The sequence below is a fragment of the Candoia aspera genome, chromosome 11, assembly GCF_035149785.1.
Source record: "Candoia aspera isolate rCanAsp1 chromosome 11, rCanAsp1.hap2, whole genome shotgun sequence".
Classification (NCBI taxonomy): Eukaryota; Metazoa; Chordata; class Lepidosauria; order Squamata; family Boidae; genus Candoia; species Candoia aspera.
The window spans coordinates 437,019-454,766 of NC_086163.1; the positions used below are offsets into that span (position 1 = coordinate 437,019).

Below are 17,748 nucleotides of genomic sequence, written 5' to 3' on the forward strand. Positions count from 1 at the left end.
CCGATTGAAGACAGACAGGAGGCAGATTCACCGCCACCTACTGGTGCGCGAGAAAGGAGGCTGGAAAGGTGGGCTGAGCAGCGAGAGAAGCGATTGGCTCCTGCGCGAAAAAGGCGGAAAGCCGAAGATATAAAGAGTGCCAGAAGCCAGAGCCAGTGGTTGGGGACATCCATTCTCTTCTCCCTGCCTTGTTCTCGGAATGCACCGCCTCAGCCAACCTCCTTACCTTGTCTGCCGACTCCGAGCCTCCTGCTTCTGCTGCCTGCCCTGCTGCCCCACCGCTCCTTGCCTCAGAGCCTTGCCTTGCTACTGAGCTCCACCCTGCCTCAGCCTTGCCTTGTTTCTGAATCCAGCCTTGCCTCAGAGCCCTGCCTTGTTACTGGGTAAAGCCTTGCCTCAGAGCCCAGCCTTGCCACCGAGCTTAGCTTTGCCTCAGAGCCCTGCCTGACCTAACAGTGAGACACATACTGAGGAGTAGTACTCTAATGTTTATTACTGCTACATAAACAAAATCCTAACAAACTGAATAAGCGTGGGAAAAACCCAGACATATAAACCCCAAAGGCTAAGGCAGGCCTGATCTGTGTCTCTTTGAATGGTTGCTTAATTCCTCAGTACTACACATGCGCTTTACAGCCTGGATGGGAGCTCCCTGCTCGCCATCCTTACTCATGACACTGCCTTGCTACTGAACTCAGCCTTGCCTCAGAGCCTTGCCTTGCTGCCCTGTGATTCCAGCCTTCCAGTCCAGCCTTGCTTTGCCTTGTCTTGCCTTGCTGTTCTCTGATTCCAGCCTTCCAGTTCTACCTGGTTGGCCTTGCCCTGCTGCTGTGTGAATTCCAGCTTCCCAGTCCAGGCCTGCTTCACCTTGCCGGCCACCTTACTGACTTGGAAACCAGTCTATTCCTTATTGCCTTTTAGTTATTGTGTTTGTAAATAGAGAACTTTATTGTATCTCTTTCATGTCTAATCTAGTTGGACAGGACAATAGGTAGTCCTTGTTTAGTGATCACAGTTGGGACCAGCAACTCAGTTGCTAAGTGATGCAGTTGCTAAGTGGAAAATCACATAACTACCACTGTGGTTATGATTTTACTTCAGCTTTCCCTTTTCCCCACTTCCCCGCCCTTTGGCATGTTTACCCCAGGGCTGGGATAGTTAACAAGAAGGGAATTAATGTTTGTATTTACATTCATTGGAGAGGAAGGGATTACTTACTCTCAGCAGGCACACAGTGGGGAATACACATTGAAGGGAATGCGCTAGCGCTGGATGTTTGCCTAGCATGCTTGCAACTCTGAGCTGCTTAAAAGGCAAACAAAATGGGAAGGTGTGAAAGTGATTGAAGTCTTGTCAGTTACAGGTAGCAGCTGCCAGCCCACTAATTAAGGTCACAGAGCTGCTTGTTAACTTGTGGTTAGCACCTTTTGGGGAAGCACTGAGCTGGGGAGAAAAGCAGCTCAGGAAGAGGTTACTTGTTTAAGCAATCTCTCCACTCTGAGGTGGGGGGGGAGAAGGGGAAAAAAAGAGGTCAGGCACAGGACAATGTGTACTAGCTGACTGTAATGGCGAACATGTGACTGAGAGAAAGATGCTGCAAAGGTCATAAATGCGTGCCTTGGTTGCAAAGTTATTTTTTCAGTACTGTCGTAATTGCATGGTTGCTGCACAAGGCAGTTGATAAGCAAGGTCTACATGTGCTCCTTCCATCTTCTTTTGATCTCCTTTGAATCGGTTACTATCTGTCCATTGGTGTCCTTTAGCATACCAGTTCGAGGTTGGAACCTCCTTCTGAGTTCAGAGATTTTTTGAAAGGTTTTCCTTGTTTTTCTGTTTCCATCTTCTATGTCTTTACAGATGTTTTTGTAATGCTGCTGCTTGTCTCTTCTAACAGCTCTCTTTGTTAAGTTCCTTTCTGAGATTTTCGTCATTTTTGGCTTTGGCTTCTCTTCTCAGCAATTTCCATGGTTTTTTCTGACATCCGGTTTGCTTTCTTCTCTTCCTTCATTTTTGGCAGTCTTTTTTCACATTCATCCTTAATGACTTCTTTCATTCCATAATTCCTCTGGATCTCTATCAGTGAAGTTCAGGACTTCGAAGCAATTCCTGATATTCATCTTGAAAATGTACAAATGTATACAAAAGTATGGGATGAGAGGATACCTGACTTGGTAGTACTATTATTTGCAAAAAAAGATCTTGGAATAGTAGTTGATATGGCTGCAAAAAAAGCAAATGCAATTTTAGGCTTTATCAACAGAAATATAATGTCCAGATTATATCACATAATCATTCTATTTAACCCAGTTACAGAGAAATATATTTTCATCTTCAAACATTATTTATGTAATTTAAACTCCTCTCCTCTCCTCTAGCATCTGGGTCCTGATAATGTGTACACTTTCCTCCCTCACCTTTCTTGGCCTTCTGTGTGGATATGTGTATGAGTAATAGAAAGAGGGAGAAATTGTAGATAAATGAAGTCCTGTCTGTTTATTTCTATGGGAAGAGTGTGGTTTCTGTTGTCCAAATGTTAGTAGTATATAGGAAAAAAGCTACCCTTGCACCATGGAGTGTGTCTATGTGGGGGCTGCTGTGTGAATCTATGTGTAGATAAAACAGGGAGGATGCGATGCATGAGATGGGGAAACAGGTGTGGTTTGTGCATCGATCTGAATGGAACAGTTGTTTCAGTGTGAGAGGAGGAGGAACTTCTTGTAAAGTTCTTGTAGAACTGGCATATGGTCTATTCCATTTGATTGATTTAGACTCTAATCAGGTAAACCTGACCATAATAAGGTATGCTCCTTCTTTGCATTGCAGGCCATTTTCTGTCAGACCCTCCATTGGGACCCTTGGAGTAAATGAGACCACTCAATTCACTATTGACTTTTATCCAGAAAAAAGTGGCAACCACTGTGAAGACCTTGTCGTGCATTATGATACAGGTGAGAACAGGGAAATCGATTTTTTTCATTCATGGAATCCTAAGATTTCACAACCTCTGAATCCTAGCAGGGCATCGTACAACTATCCCCCTTTTTTATTTTTGCATAATACTAAAATGAGCTGAGACTACCTTGCATTGTTGGATTAGATTTTCCTTGCAGTTGATACATATTTTAGGTAAGCCACTCCCAATGACAGAGAAATTTATTTATTTATTTATTTATTTATTTATTTATTTATTTATTCATTCATTCATTCACATTTCTATCACCGCCCATCTCCCCCTAAAAAGGGGACTCTGGGCAGTTTACAATAAAATTCACCTTAAAACCTGACATCATAAAATCACCAATATTAAAATAATAAAAGTATAAATATAAAATCCAAGTGGGAGATTTCCATTCTGTCGGGAGAACTCTACATCACCAGGCACCCCCAGGAAGAGCTGTTGCCCTTCCCATCCCAGGCGAGCGGCAAAACCAGGTCTTCAAGCCCCTCCGGAATGATGCATGAATAAATTATTACTCATTTACTTTATGGATTTAAAGATGTTCTTTGAAATAACAAACTCTCTCTGAGTGTTTTGTTGGGAACTCATGGTGGCATACCCCAAAGATTTTTGTGCCTGATCAGGTCATCCCCAGGGTTGTCCCTGAAGCAACCTCTCCACTACAGGGAGAGTGACCAATAAAGAAAGGTCATATCCTGAACTCTCTATTTACACCATCAGTGCCCTTTGTGGTTAGTAGATTGTGAAGTGCTAAACAGTTGGCGCCACTGGTCATACTTCAAGAAGTCACATTGCTTTTTACTAGTTCATGCACTGATCCACAACTCCCATCACATCACTGTGTTGATTTCTGGGTGAAGGTTTAAAGAGTGTAACTGCTCATATCTTTGGATGGGCAGTATTTCAGTTAAAGGCATCAGAAGTTTCACCATCAGAAAGTTAGCATGGGAAGCCTACGTTATGGCAGCGGTCCAAGTAATCACATCATGAATTGGTCTCAAAACATAAAATACCTTAGGTCTGGCTGCCACAGACTTTTTGGAAGAAGTGGATAGTGCTGTATGCAAGGTTGTTGTGATTAGAGTGAAAGGAAAAGGACAAAGGACCTGATGGTGGAATCTAAGTAGATATAAAGCAAACTGAGGGCAGAAGGAGTTTTGTACTCATATTATCTAATTCTGGATGGCAGCAGCAGTGGTAAGTAGTGAGCGACAGTGATAATGTAGGCTGATGGGTTCTCCTGAGACTTGGATGTGGGGAACTGAGAAAATATGGTAGCCATTGTTGTTGGAGGGGTGGTCAGAAGAGACTGACATTGCAATGAGGAGGTGTCAGGTTGGAGGCCCATGAATAGTATGCTGAGCTTTGTAGGATTGGACTCTCACGGTCCTCACATGAGTGGGACTGTGAGAGACATTATTCTCTCGAGTCCATTTGACAAGGAAACATGTGGATTTTTGAGACTTGTGTGAGAGGGTCTCAAACAAGTCTCACTTGTTTGGGTGAGGACAAGTGCTCACTCACTTGCTGAGGACAGATCAGTGGAGTAGTAGTGCTGGATGAGAACAAATGGAAGAGCAACTACCGTGGTGGCAGGCAGACCACTGTGAGCAGTCAAGGGTAAGAGAGGCAATGGGGAAGAGGTGGCCGGAGCCTTCTCTACCTGGTTGGTCTTTGGAAGCGCTACAGTGGGCACTGCATGGCAGTAGTTGGGGTGCTCACCAATGGAGACTGAGTGGTTGGGCCAGCTTGGGCTAGGGTTTTTTCCCAGTTAGTTCTACCTGTCGAGCCCCTAGCAGCTGCTTACCACAAACCAACAAGACTCTTAGTCTTCTTTTACCAATTAGGTTACGGAAGTCTTATTTGGCAACTTAATTATTTTAGCACCCACTTTATCTCTATGTTCATTTGGGCAGAACTTTCTCGCTAATAACTCAGTGATGCACTGGGGAGGTGACTGATATTCCTGATAAAGAAAGAATATGCACATGTTCTGTGCTTCTAGATTTTGCCAACAACTGTCCTCTTTTCTAGACTCTGAGAAGCCTATTAATCCTTGGGTTACAACAGCAGTTGGGATCAGAATTTCCGTTGCTAAGTGATGCATTCATAAAGCGTGATGTCATGTGACTGCATCACTTAGTTATGGCAATCCTGGCAGTCCCAGTTGCTGTCATAACCCAAGGACCTAGCGGGTCATTAAGCAAGGACCTCACGTGATTGCAATGTGGGAAGAGGCAGGAGTCCCAGGCAAGCAGGCCAGCGGGCAAGAGCTATAGCCAGGTGGGCAGATGCTGTGGCCAGGCGCTATGGAGTGTGAGCAGGCAGGTGGGCACCGTGGAGTTCAGGTTCAAATGCTCCACAAAATCCTATCACAGTAGCTCTGAGGAAAGGCTGTCCTTGCAGTCCAAAGGGCAAGGCATGAATCTAAGCTAGTAAGCTATCATTCAGATGATGAATCCAAAGGAGAAGCAAGAGAGAAGGTGAGACAAACTCCAAGGTCCAAAACAAAGCAAAACAGGCTCTTTGTAGGCAACAGTTGAGTTTTAAATAAATTGTTCTCAGCAGTTTCTGGAGGGATTGAGAGTAGTAAGCAAGTCACATTAAATGCACAACTGAATAGCTATACAGTTAGCTCTTCTGTTAGCACTCTTGACTAGACTTTCAGATCTGCAGGGTTCAACTCTCTGGATCCTGGACTTCTATTAAACACCTCTGTCTAGGGCTAAGTGACTGAACTTCTGAGACTGAGTTACCATCAGTGGGTGTGGGCGACGGTTTCTGTGAACTTGTTGGATCTGTTAACACAAGAGCAAGGTCCAATACAGTACTGTCACCACTTGATGCTTCTGGATCCAGTTCCTTCCCATCCTCCTCATCTGAAGTCATGTCCCATGGCATAACTGCCAAATGGACTTCAATGTTTTTAATAAAACAAGTCAATTAGATTTTAATAAATAAAATTATAAAACATTTGGCCATAAAAAAGTCCTTCCAACACTGGTGCCAGTTCATAGAAGATGCCAAACATGCCACTGAAGTCTGATTCTAAGAATCTTGCCTAGACTCATGCAGTGTTAGGTCAGGTGGGCACCATTCTTTTCTTGCTTTAATGATCACATTGCCTATATTCCTAGCTCACAGAATAAACAGACCGATGCTTTATCTTGACAGCCAGAATATTTTGCACCTTATGACCCCTCCCATCTCCATCCTATAGCCAGAAAAAATTGCATCACCCTTCCACCACTCTACCCTGTGAGATACTAGAGGCTGCACGGGAGGTTCCTTCCTTCCTTAGTCAAAGCCCATACACATAACACAAATGGATGACCTGGAGGGAGACCCCCTTTGTTCTGCTTTTCTTGGGAATAGGGAAAGCTTCACCTCAATGGCCAGCTATACATCTCTCCTTTCCTGATGGAGGAAATCTTGCAGCTTTGCCATGACAGCCAGCCAGCTGGATATTTTGGAGTATTTAAAACCTCCTTCCTTCTATTCTTTCATAGTCTAGGAGTAGAGCAGAGGTTAGGTAAAGGTAAAGGTTTCCCTTGACATTAAGTCCAGTCATGTCCGACTCTAGGGGGCGGTGCTCATCTCCGTTTCAAAGCCAAAGAGCCGGCGTTTGTCCGTAGACAGCTCCGTGGTCATGTGGCCGGCATGACTACACGGAACGCCGTTACCTGCCCGCCGAAGCGGTACCTTTTAATCTACTCACATTTGCATGTTTTCGAACTGCTAGGTTGGCAGGAGCTGGGACTAGCAACAGGAGCTCACCCCGTCACGCGGATTCAAACCACCGACCTTCCGATCGGCAAGCTCAGCAGCTCAGCGGTTTAACCCGCAGCGCCACCGCGTCCCTTTCAGAGCAGAGGTTAAGACCTATGTTTTCCATGACACATGTGTTGCCACATCAAACTGCCAAGGAACTCACCGGTTCCTTGGTCTTTGCTGCAGTCATCAGCTCTGCTTTTGCAGAACCATCTTCAGTTTGCCATACCTCCCCTAGAAGCCGGTTGTATGACTTGTATGTTTTGGATTGTTGTCTTGCTGCATGACCCACTCTCTCCTGAGTTTCAGTTCACAGATACCCTGACATTTTCTTGAGGAATTTGCTGGTACAATTCAGAATTCATACTTCCCTCAATGATGGCAAGCAAAGCAGGCCCAAACCCTGATAGTGCCACCACCATGTTTCACAGATGGGATAATGTTCTTGTGCTGGAATGCGGCATTTGTCTTTCCCCAAACATGTTTTCCATTGAAGCCAAAAAATTCTATTCTGGTCTCATCCATCCATAGAACATTCTTTCAGTAGCCTCCTGGCTTATCACCGTGGTGGTCTTTTGCAAACTGCAGATGGGCAGCAGTATTCTTTTGGGAGACTAGTGGCTTTCTCCTTGCAGCCCCGCCATGCACACCATTGTTGTTTGGTATCCTCCCGATGGTCTCGTGAACGCTGATGTTCTCCGTTGCAAGAGAGGCCTTGAGTTCCTTAGACGTTGCCCGGGGTTGAGGCCTCCTGGAGTATTACATGCCTTGCTCTTAGTGTGCTCTTGCTTGAGCAACCACTCCTGGGGGGGGTAACAATGGTGTTAAATTGCCTCCATTTGTGCACAGTCTGCCTGACAGTGGGCTGGTGGAATCCAAACATTTTGAAAATAGTTCAGTAATCTTTTCCAGCCTGGTGAGCATCAACAGCTGTTTTTCAAGGTCCTCAGAAATCTCCTTTATTTGAGCCATGACACACTTCTATATCCTTGTGTTGTGCAGATTAGACTTTGATAGTGAATGCTCAGAATTCTTCTCTTTAAATAAGGCAGGACCTCCCATATTCACACCTGATTATCACCCCATTGATTGAAACACCTGACTCTAATTTCCCCTTCAAATGAACTGATAAACCTGGAGGTTCACATGCTTTTGCTACACACAAATATGTAGCTTTGGATCATTTTCCTCAATAAATAAATGAGCAACTATAATGTTTTTGACTTCTTTAATTGGGTTGTATTTATCTGGTTTTAGGACTTGTATGGAGAACAGTTCATGTTTTAGGTCATATTTATGGAGAAATATTGAAAATTCAAAAAGGTTCACAAACTTTTAAGCACCACTGTAAATAAATGGGTTACAAAAAGTCAGTTGGCTCTTGTATAGCTGTACAGCTTGTATACCTACTTCAGCTGATACACTGGAAATGCTGACCAGGTCAGAAGGGCATGATAGAGCTCTAGTTTGGTTCTGCTTACAAACTGATTTAAAGAATATGGTTCTTTGTGTGAATTGCTGCAAATTAAAACTGTGTTTTGTGAAATTCAATCAAATGCTTTTTACAGAAGACAGATGTAGCTTAGTTAGTTGATTCTTACAATTTTCTGACTTCCCCAGGAGAGGATATTCACGTCAGCTTATATGGAGCTGCTACAGATGTTAATGTGAGGCTGGATAAGAACTCCTTGACAATTGAGAAGACTTATATCACTTTAGCAAACCAGAGGTCTGTGGTCATACACAACAGGAGTGATATCATTGCACATTTTCAGTGGAAGGTGTTTGCAACACAAGAAAAGGAAGAAGAGAAAAAACAGAAGTAAGTTGGTGTGATGTCTTGTTTCTGAGTAATGCTCTTAGGATGGGCCAGCGGTAAATTTTTGTAGGCACTAATCTATTTATTAAACTTGTTTACTGCCACATCTTGCAATTCTTAGCAGTTATGAGAATATAATTTCTGTGTTTCATTTTTTTTACCCAGTTGCAGAAGTCTATATTTCTCTCTGTTATATTCCATTGTATTCATTTCAATGCACTATTCAGGCCTTTTGGGTGAAAATGTTCTTTATTTAAAAGCAGTCTTGTCTTTTCCTGCAAATAATAATGGTTGAATAACTACTTGGCTTAAAAATATGACAAAAATGTAGTTCATTTTGTAGAGATCCAGACATTTTTGTCTTGATATCCTAAAAAGTCACCAGATAATCATTCTTTGAAAGTACAAGGAGAAAAATAATCCAGACAGAATTTTTCAAAGGCATCACACTGAGCTGTTTAAATATTTTTTAGTTACACATTTTGGAGGCTAATAGTTGGTAAGATGAGGGGAGGATCCTAAGCAGGTGTGGTCATGCAAGGGAAAAGGGCATCTTAGGAGGTAACATTCCACAAGGCATCAGTTTGTCAGATACTTGGTATCATACCACCCCTTGATTGTGTTTTCTATGGGCTTAGCTGTTCCTTGGAGGGCTTGGTAGCCATCCTTTGAACTTCCTACAGTTTGTCACTGTCCTTTCTAAACTGGTGTCTACAGCTGGATTTTGTTTATTCGTTCAGTCACTTCCGACTCTTCGTGACTTCATGGACCAGCCCACTCCAGAGCTTCCTGTCAGTCATCTCCACCCCCAGCTCCCCCAAGGTCACGTCCGTCACCTCTAGAATATCATCCATCCATCTTGCCCTTGGTCGGCCCCTCTTCCTTTTGCCTTCCACTCTCCCTAGCATCAGCATCTTCTCCAGGGTGTCCTGTCTTCTCATTATGTGGCCAAAGTATTTCAGTTTGGCCTTTAATATCATTCCCTCAAGTGAGCAGTCTGGCTTTATTTCCTGGAGTATGGACTGGTTTGATCTTCTTGCAGTCCAAGGCGCTCTCAGAATTTTCCTCCAACACCACAGTTCCAAAGCATCTATCTTCCTTCTCTCAGCCTTCCTTATGGTCCAGCTCTCGCAGCCATATGCTACTACGGGGAACACCATTGCTTTAACTATGCGGACCTTTGTTGTCAGTGTGATGTCTCTGCTCTTAACTATTTTATCGAGATTTGTCATTGCTCTCCTCCCAAGAATTAAACGTCTTCTGATTTCCTGACTGCAGTCAGCATCTGCAGTAATCTTCGCACCTAGGAATACAAAGTCTTTCACTGCTTCTACGTTTTCTCCCTCTATTTGCCAGTTATCAATCAAGCAGGTTGCCATAATCTTGGTTTTTTTGAGGTTTAGCTGCAAACCAGCTTTTGCACTTTCTTCTTTCACCTTCGTCATAAGGCTCCTCAGTTCCTCCTCACTTTCAGCCATCAAAGTGGTGTCATCTGCATATCTGAGATTGTTAATGTTTCTTCCAGGGATTTTAACTCCAGCCTTGGATTCCTCAAGCCCAGCACGTCACATGATGTGTTCTGCATACAAGTTGAATAGGTAGAGTGAGAGTATGCAACCCTGCCACACTCCTTTCCCAGTCTTAAGCCAGCCCGTTGTTCCGTGGTCTGTTCTTACCGTTGCTACTTGGTTGTTATACAGATTCCTCAGGAGGCAGACATGATGACTGTACTTCAAATGGGGTCTGAGCAGGGCAGAGAAGAGTGAAAATATTACTTCGTGTCATGTGGACTCTGCGTTCATGCACCGCAAGATGGCATTTGCCCTTTTTAGCAGCTGCATCAGACTGCTGGCTCATGTTCAACTTGTGGCCGACAAGGACACCCAGATCTTTTCACATGTTCACATGAAACCAGGCCAGGTTTCCCCATCACATACTCATGTCTTAACATTTTACTCCCTGTTAAAATCCATCCATTTCAGTCTACTGCTCGTGCTTGCCTAGGTCTTCTTTTAACCTCTCTCTCATTCAGAGTATTACCCCATGAGAGACTGTAGGGAGGCTTGGAAATAAATGGAAGGAAGAATATTTGTAAACAATCACAAGATAAAAGGCAGGGCTGTTGGCAGCTTATCTGAGAAATGGCAACTTAGCCCAGGAGCAAGAAACCTGGGAAGAAGCATTTCAAATAATTCTATCTTAATGAATGCACTATAAATTAGGGTTGGAAAGTTCTCTTAGAGTTTCCAAGATTCTGTATTTACTGTACCTCCAGATTATCATTAATGATACTTTACTGAAACATCATTCTTTCTTCCTTAAATTGGCCACTTGAGTGGGACTTGACATAGCCATTCCTTCCAGTTTGGTGCCATGTGCAGACCTGATAAGTGTCCCTTCAACTCCCTCATCCAAGTCTTTGACCAAAAGGTTGGCAGCCCAGCACCATAGCACCCTGTGGCACTCCATGCTAATGTGGAACCGTTAATAACCCATCTTGGGGTGCAGTCATTAAGCCAGCTGTCAATCCGTCTAACAATAGTACCATTTTATTTAGCCACACTTTACCATTTTATTAAGGAGAATATCGTGAGGCTGTCTGTCAGTGGCTTTCTTCAGGAACATTATGCCCATGTACCTCAGATTCCCCAAGCAAGTAACTCAAAGAAGGAGATAAAGTTAGATTGATATAGTTATTTTTGTGACAAACTCATGCTGGCTCCTGTTACCTATTACTGCAACCACACTGCTTGGTAATCTGTTAAAAAGATGTCAGGGTTTTTTTTCTTGTGCCCTTGAGTCAATGCTGAGTCCTGGCAACTGCCTGCACAAGTCCCTGCAGTTTTTTTGGCAAGGTTTCGGAATTGGTTTGCCATTGCCTCCTTCCTAGGGCTGAGGGAGAGGGACTGGCCCATGGTCACCCAGCTGGCTTCAAGCCTAAGGCAGGACTAGAACTCACGGTCTCTGGGTTTCTAGTCTGATGCTTTAACCACTACACCAAACTGGCTCAGCTTACAGGTCTATAATTTCCCCCAGTTTTCCTCCTTTCCTTTTTGAAGATGGGAAGAACATATTCCCTCTTCCAATCCTCTTGGATCTCACCAGTTTTGCAAGAGCACTCTGCGATCACTTCTGCTAGTTCCTTCAATATCCTGGGATATAATCTATTGGCCATGGAGACTTGAATTTGTTTAAATTAGGTAAGTTCTAGAATCATAGAATCATAAAATCATAGGGATGGAAGGGACTTTGGAGGCCTTCTAACCAACACCTCATAACATTATAGAAAAACGACTGTCCAACCTTTGCTTGAAAACCTTCAGTGGCAAAGCACCCATGACTCCAGGAGGTAGGCTGTTCCGCTCACAGTCAGGAAATTCCTCCTCATTTTGAGTTCGGATTTCCCTCTGTAAAGCTTCTACTATCTAAAGGGTCTTCTCTTACCTTTAGGGGCTTTGGGGAATAAATCCACAGCCCTGAAATAGTCTTTCAAGTGTTCAGTCTTGAATGAAAACACAGATAGAAAATAGGTGTTTAAAAGTTCTGCCTTCTCACCATCATTGATTACCAATTTACCACTTTCTCCTTGCATCCGTCTTTGATTTTACTTTTAATTCTAACATTGAAAGAACACTTTTTTTGCTGTTTTTGGTATCCCTCACAAGCTTTAGCTCATTCTGAGCTTTATTTAGCCTTTCTGATAGAATTTCTACTGTTTCTGGAAATTCCTTGTTTTCTTCTTTAGTTAGATTTCCTTCTTTTCATTTCCTGTACATGTCCCTTTTTCTCGTCAGCATTTGAGAGAGCTCTTGAATATATCCATACTGACCTCTTTTTAGACTTTCCCCATTTTTCCTTGTGTGGGGATTTGTGTGCAATTCTCCCTTCATGACCTCATTTCATGAGAGTTCTTTTAGTCGCATGGTTAGGGTGCTGGACTGGAGCAGTGGCACCTGAGTTCTGGCCTTCTCTTAGGCATGGCGGCCAGCGGGGGCATGGCGGCCAGTGACTTGGGGCCAGTTCCCCCTCTCAGCCCCTGGAAGGAAACAGCGTGGGCTTGTCCACATTGTTGCCAGGGGTCAAGACTGCTTCCCAGGCCCGGACAACAGCACTAAAACAAACCCATCCAGAGCTCATTTCATAGAATTTCCCATTCTTCCTGGATACTTTTCTCCTTTAGGATTTTGGGTCATTGGATACAGAAAAGTCTCAGAGTTCAACAAAATCTGCTCTTTGGAAGTTCAGTACACAGGTCTGGCCCTTTTCAGTTAGTCCTCCTATGAATATTGTGAATTCTAAGGTAAATGACTGGTTTTCCCCATGGTGCCTGTCACCTTTGCTTCCTAACCAAGCATTCTTTGGATACTGGTGTCTGTCACATTTCATCTCTTTCTCCTGGGGTCTCTAGGATTTGTCAGACCCTGCAGGCCGAACAAAGCAGCATGCTTGATCAGCTTCTGATGGAATGTAATATGAATCCGGCCCTTCGTGAGCATCTTTCCATTGTCACCCGTACCTTTGAGAACCGCCGGGCAACTGTCCATGAAGATGTGATGCTCTTCAACAATAAAGTCTTCTCCATTGAGCCTCTGGTAAGAAATGCTGTTATGAACTAGAGGGAGGGAGTGGGGAGGTAGAATATTCTTCTAAAGTGCCTCAAATGCTTTTTCTGTAAAAGATTTTGAATAAGATGATTCAAAGTGTTCAGTGCCATTTCCCCTCCTGTTACACCTCAGTATATCAGGCTATCCAGAGCAGGGCCTTCATTAGTGACCTGTGGGCTCAGGTTTGAAGCTTGAAGGAGAGGCATTCCTTCAGATATGGTGGCTCAGATTCTTTTCATCTAATACAAGCAAGTTACTTGAAGCTGTCCATCAGGGCTTGCTTAAGCAGGAGAATGGAGTGGATGGACTGAGCCTTGTTCCCAGCAAGAGAGAAACTGCGGTGGTTTGTCCTACTGACCTTGCTTCAGAAGGGGTTAAACTTCCTTAAAGTAACAGACTGAGTTCTGGAGTGCTGTGGGATTCATTATTGTAATTGGAAGTGCAAGTAATTTGTGGCACATTGTCTTTTTACCAACTTAGGCTGATATTAGCTGTGACCCTGAATGGATGGAGAGAGCATTGTGACGTCCCTCTTCCTTTTCGACTAATGAAATGCTGCTTTTGAGGGGCTAGCTAGATTGCTGATGATAGCTGGCCAATATGATTACATTTTGCCAATATTCTGTTGCATCTTTTATTCTGCTTCTTAGAGTTCTTAATATAATACTTTGCCACCTTTTAAGTCTGATACATTTCTATACCTTTGTAGATAAGTCTGGTGTTATTAAAAGTATTTTCTAGCATAGAAATCCAAGATTGTTGTGCTGGTCTAATTGTCTTGCTTGCAAGTTGTACAGCAACAGATTCTAACAGTAAAAGGTTAAAAAATAAATAAAAACACCAAGAAATAAGATTTTTCTTTTTTTTAAATAATTTTATTAAGAATTATATTAAATAGATAAAGCTAATACAAGAACCCAATACAAAAACGTATTAAAAAAAGAAAAAGACAAGAAAAAAAATTAAGGAGTGCAGAAAAAAATCCCCCCCCCAAAAGAAAAAAGAAAAAAATGAAAAAAGAAAATTCCCCCTTCATCCCCAGCAAGTGTATTCAACATTAACATCTTACTGTCTCTTAAAACCCTAACCGAATATATCTTCATTCCATACCTCAGCCCATTTTCTATAAACTCACCTCTAAATCTTCAGCTCTCCTTATTAATCAGCAAAGGTCTGGTAAAAGTTAACAGAAATACCTAAGTATGTAGTCCCCCTTTCCATTTAATCAAAATCTCCCTAATCCCTCTCTTTAATAATCAAAATCTAATCCCAATTAACAATTAAACATTACAAAAAATAAAAAAACTATTAAACATTACCAGAAATAGTAACCCCTTATTTACATATCAAAAATAGTAACGTCCAGTAGATATTGCAGAGTAATCCATTACACCCAGTTGAACATTTCCAAAAAGAACTATCCAGTCAAAAGAACCATTAAACATCACCAGAGATATTTAACCATAATCGAATAAACCAGTTTTGTATTTTTTTCCTTCTTCCTCCCAGCAATCAAGTCCCATAAATAAACTTAATAAATAAAATATGTCCCAAAGCCTTAGGAAATATATGATTATGCAGTTCTGATTTTCCAAGAGCTTCTCAAATTTAGCTTTATTTAGTTTTGCAACAAAGGCAAGAAACATCAGAAAAATAAGCCTGCATGGAGGTTATGACATGCTTGGCTCCATGTTTGGGCCTCTCTAAGTAGGTGCGTCATAGGATTAAGGATTTGATGTTTGATGTTAACAGCATACTGTATTTTACACCAAGATCAATTGTGAACATGTGTTCACAAATGGCAGTATCAGCAACATGGCACCAGCAGCTTCATATCAGTCTTAATCACGCATTTCAGTCTTGGCAGTAAGAAATTTTTTCACCCTTGGAGCCAGTCTTTATTCCAATTTCCATACAGTTAACAGCATTCCTGATATTCTGCTGTGTTTTCTTATTCTATAAGTGGGCAGAACAGTTCCTCTCCCAAATGTGGGATCTCAGGCTCAAGGTAGGCAGTGATGTTGACTGGCCACTTCTTCCATGTCATCTTGAAAAATGCTTTACTGACAGGTTTCAGCCATTCATTACAGTTTGTGAGAATATTCCGTTGGACTGGTGGGTAATAATTGAGGTTTGAGAGCTGTCCATTTCCAGTTTATTTCCTTTAAATGCTTTCCTTTCCTCTCAAGGCTGAGATTCATAAACTTTGGTCAAAAGGGGCAATAAGTTATCTTTTCTGGAGAGGAATATTGGGTTCCACTCCCCCCATTGCACCATTCTGAAATGGGATGAAGAACTCCATTTCATTCTCAACTTTTCAGGCCTCAGTGATTTCATTCATACCCACTGGTTCTGGATGGTGGCTGCGGCATCCCTTTTATTCCATCCTGAAGGGGACTGGGATCAGTGGACCTTTATAATATTTTCAAATAGATATCACAAGGCAGCCCTGTCGATTCCTCTCCTTTGCTATAGGGAGTTCAGCTGCCTTTCTTGTCAGAGATGAGAGTCCCTTGGTGGACTGACCCAGTTAAGCCCAGGGATTGGCATGACTGGAAGTTGAATGCTTTCGTGAGGATGCTGCCATTCAACAGGAAAGCTGGCTGGTATATTTGTAACACCAGAATCTGTGTATTTCTGATTCTGATCCCAAATGGGCAAGGTATTCATTTCCACTCTGCTCATTGCTAGCCAGAGTCATAGAAAAAGCCAGTCGCTTTGATGTATCAAGCAAATAAATTGGCAACTCTTTGAGTGGATCCGCTTTAAGCAACAGGAACAAAACCAGATGGCCTCCAGACTTCAGATGTTTCTGAGCACTGCATTTCAGGAGGAGCACTGACAGACTGGAGAGTACCTGAAGGCAAGCAACCAGGATGATAAAGGGCGTGGAAAGAACAATGCCAAGCAGATGCTAGGACTACTAGGTACTTAGAGTACTTAGGGTACTTAGCTTAGAGAAGAGGAAACTGTGGGGAGACAGGACAGCTGTCGTGTGGAAGATGAGGCGTAATGGCTACAGCCATTATTCCAGAAAACAAGACAAGAAACGATGGGTTTAAACCACAAGGAAGCAGATTTTGGTGGGGCATCAGAAAATACTTCCTAGCAGTCAAACTGACCAACAAGGGATGTTTTCAATAAAGAACGGTTTGCAGCAGACAGCATTCTAGTCATAAGGTGTAGTCCACCTTATGACTATTGGTCTGCAAAGATCACAAGAATTTGGCCTCTCGCATCTTGTCAAATTAGTTCAGCATAATTTTTCTCCCTTTTCAATTTTTCTGTCATCTATATTTGTGGCTCACAGAACAAGCTTCCAGGTGCCCTATTACGCAGCCATGAATATGACCTTCCCCTGCTCATGCCCCCCATCACAATACTGATGCCAAGCAACTTTTTTTTCGTTTCCCCAGGGCTTAGACCGTTTGAAAGATTGCAGGCAGAGAGACAGACTGGCAGCATATGAGACTGCCTCTTCCAGATTTTCAGAAAGCAGGGCTGAAAGATAGACTTTAAAGACTTCCTTGAGCATTCATATTCATATTCATAATCTTTTTTTCTATTTTTCTTTAGGAGGGAGATGTTTGGCCCAATTCCACAAGTGAAATCAGTGTGATCTTTAGGCCACAAGAAGCCGGGACATATCTTCAGACGGTCTACTGTGATATATCAGGTATAACCTTAAATTTCTATTGTTTCTCTTTTAGGGTACAGGTGATTTCAGGCTCCTAGCTTTGGTCTCACATTCTGATAAATCACAGCAGGCATAAGAATCTCTCAGTAATAATTACAGCAGAGGCCTATTGGAATAGGATGATGTGTTTGTCATCTGCTCTTCTTGACAAGAGAAAAGCAAGCAGCTCTGAGCATATTTAATTGCCCTGTATTGAGAATCAAGCTGTCCAGGCATTGGACTCATGTTTGTGTGTAAGGTTCCCTTACTAATTTAGCAGACATTAAAGCTAGTAAACCTGCAGGGGTTATGGAGCCCCTCTTTATGGATCAATCTCATCTGAGATGCACAAAAGTCTTTCCAAGATGGAAACCTTGCCAGCATGTGCATACGGGTTACCCAAGTTCCATTAAGAGGCTGTTCTATTACATCTGATCATGAGTGCTATTGGTTGCCCTACATGTCATACCATATTGCTAAGCACCTAGCTGCACTTTGAACAACAGGCACTAGATACTGCACCTTTAAAACGATCTGTTTGGTTTTGGTATGTGGATGGCACCTTTGTGATCTGTTACCATAAGATAACGAAGAGCTCAAGAAATTTCTAGAGCATCTGAATAGTGTCCATCCAAATATTCAGTTTACAATGGAAGAGGAGAAGGATGTCCAACTTGCATTTTTGGACAGTTTAATCAGTAAAAGAAAAAAAAATCAACAACTGGGACATACAGTATACTGGAAATCAACACATACAGATTGCTATTTAAATAATGTAATGGTATGTGGGAATGACGTTGGGAGACAGGAAGAAGAGCCGCAGACTAAACAACCATCCTGCAAAAGGTATCTCAGCCCACAGAAGCAAAAGGGGTGTAGGAAGAGTCTCAGAAGGGACCTTCCCTAGTTTTCTGGAAAA

General features: G+C 42.6%; 1 protein-coding gene across 1 annotated transcript in view; it reads left to right on the forward strand.

Annotated features, from left to right (window-relative positions):
* HYDIN (HYDIN axonemal central pair apparatus protein) overlaps positions 1–17,748 on the forward strand; it is a 287,221-nt gene that overhangs the window by 19,683 nt on the left and 249,790 nt on the right. The window contains exons 6-9 of the mRNA XM_063313067.1: positions 2,824–2,948; positions 8,351–8,552; positions 12,958–13,141; positions 16,730–16,829. Of these exons, the coding sequence (XP_063169137.1) occupies positions 2,824–2,948; positions 8,351–8,552; positions 12,958–13,141; positions 16,730–16,829 (611 nt within the window). The remainder of the gene's footprint in view (positions 1–2,823; positions 2,949–8,350; positions 8,553–12,957; positions 13,142–16,729; positions 16,830–17,748) is intronic.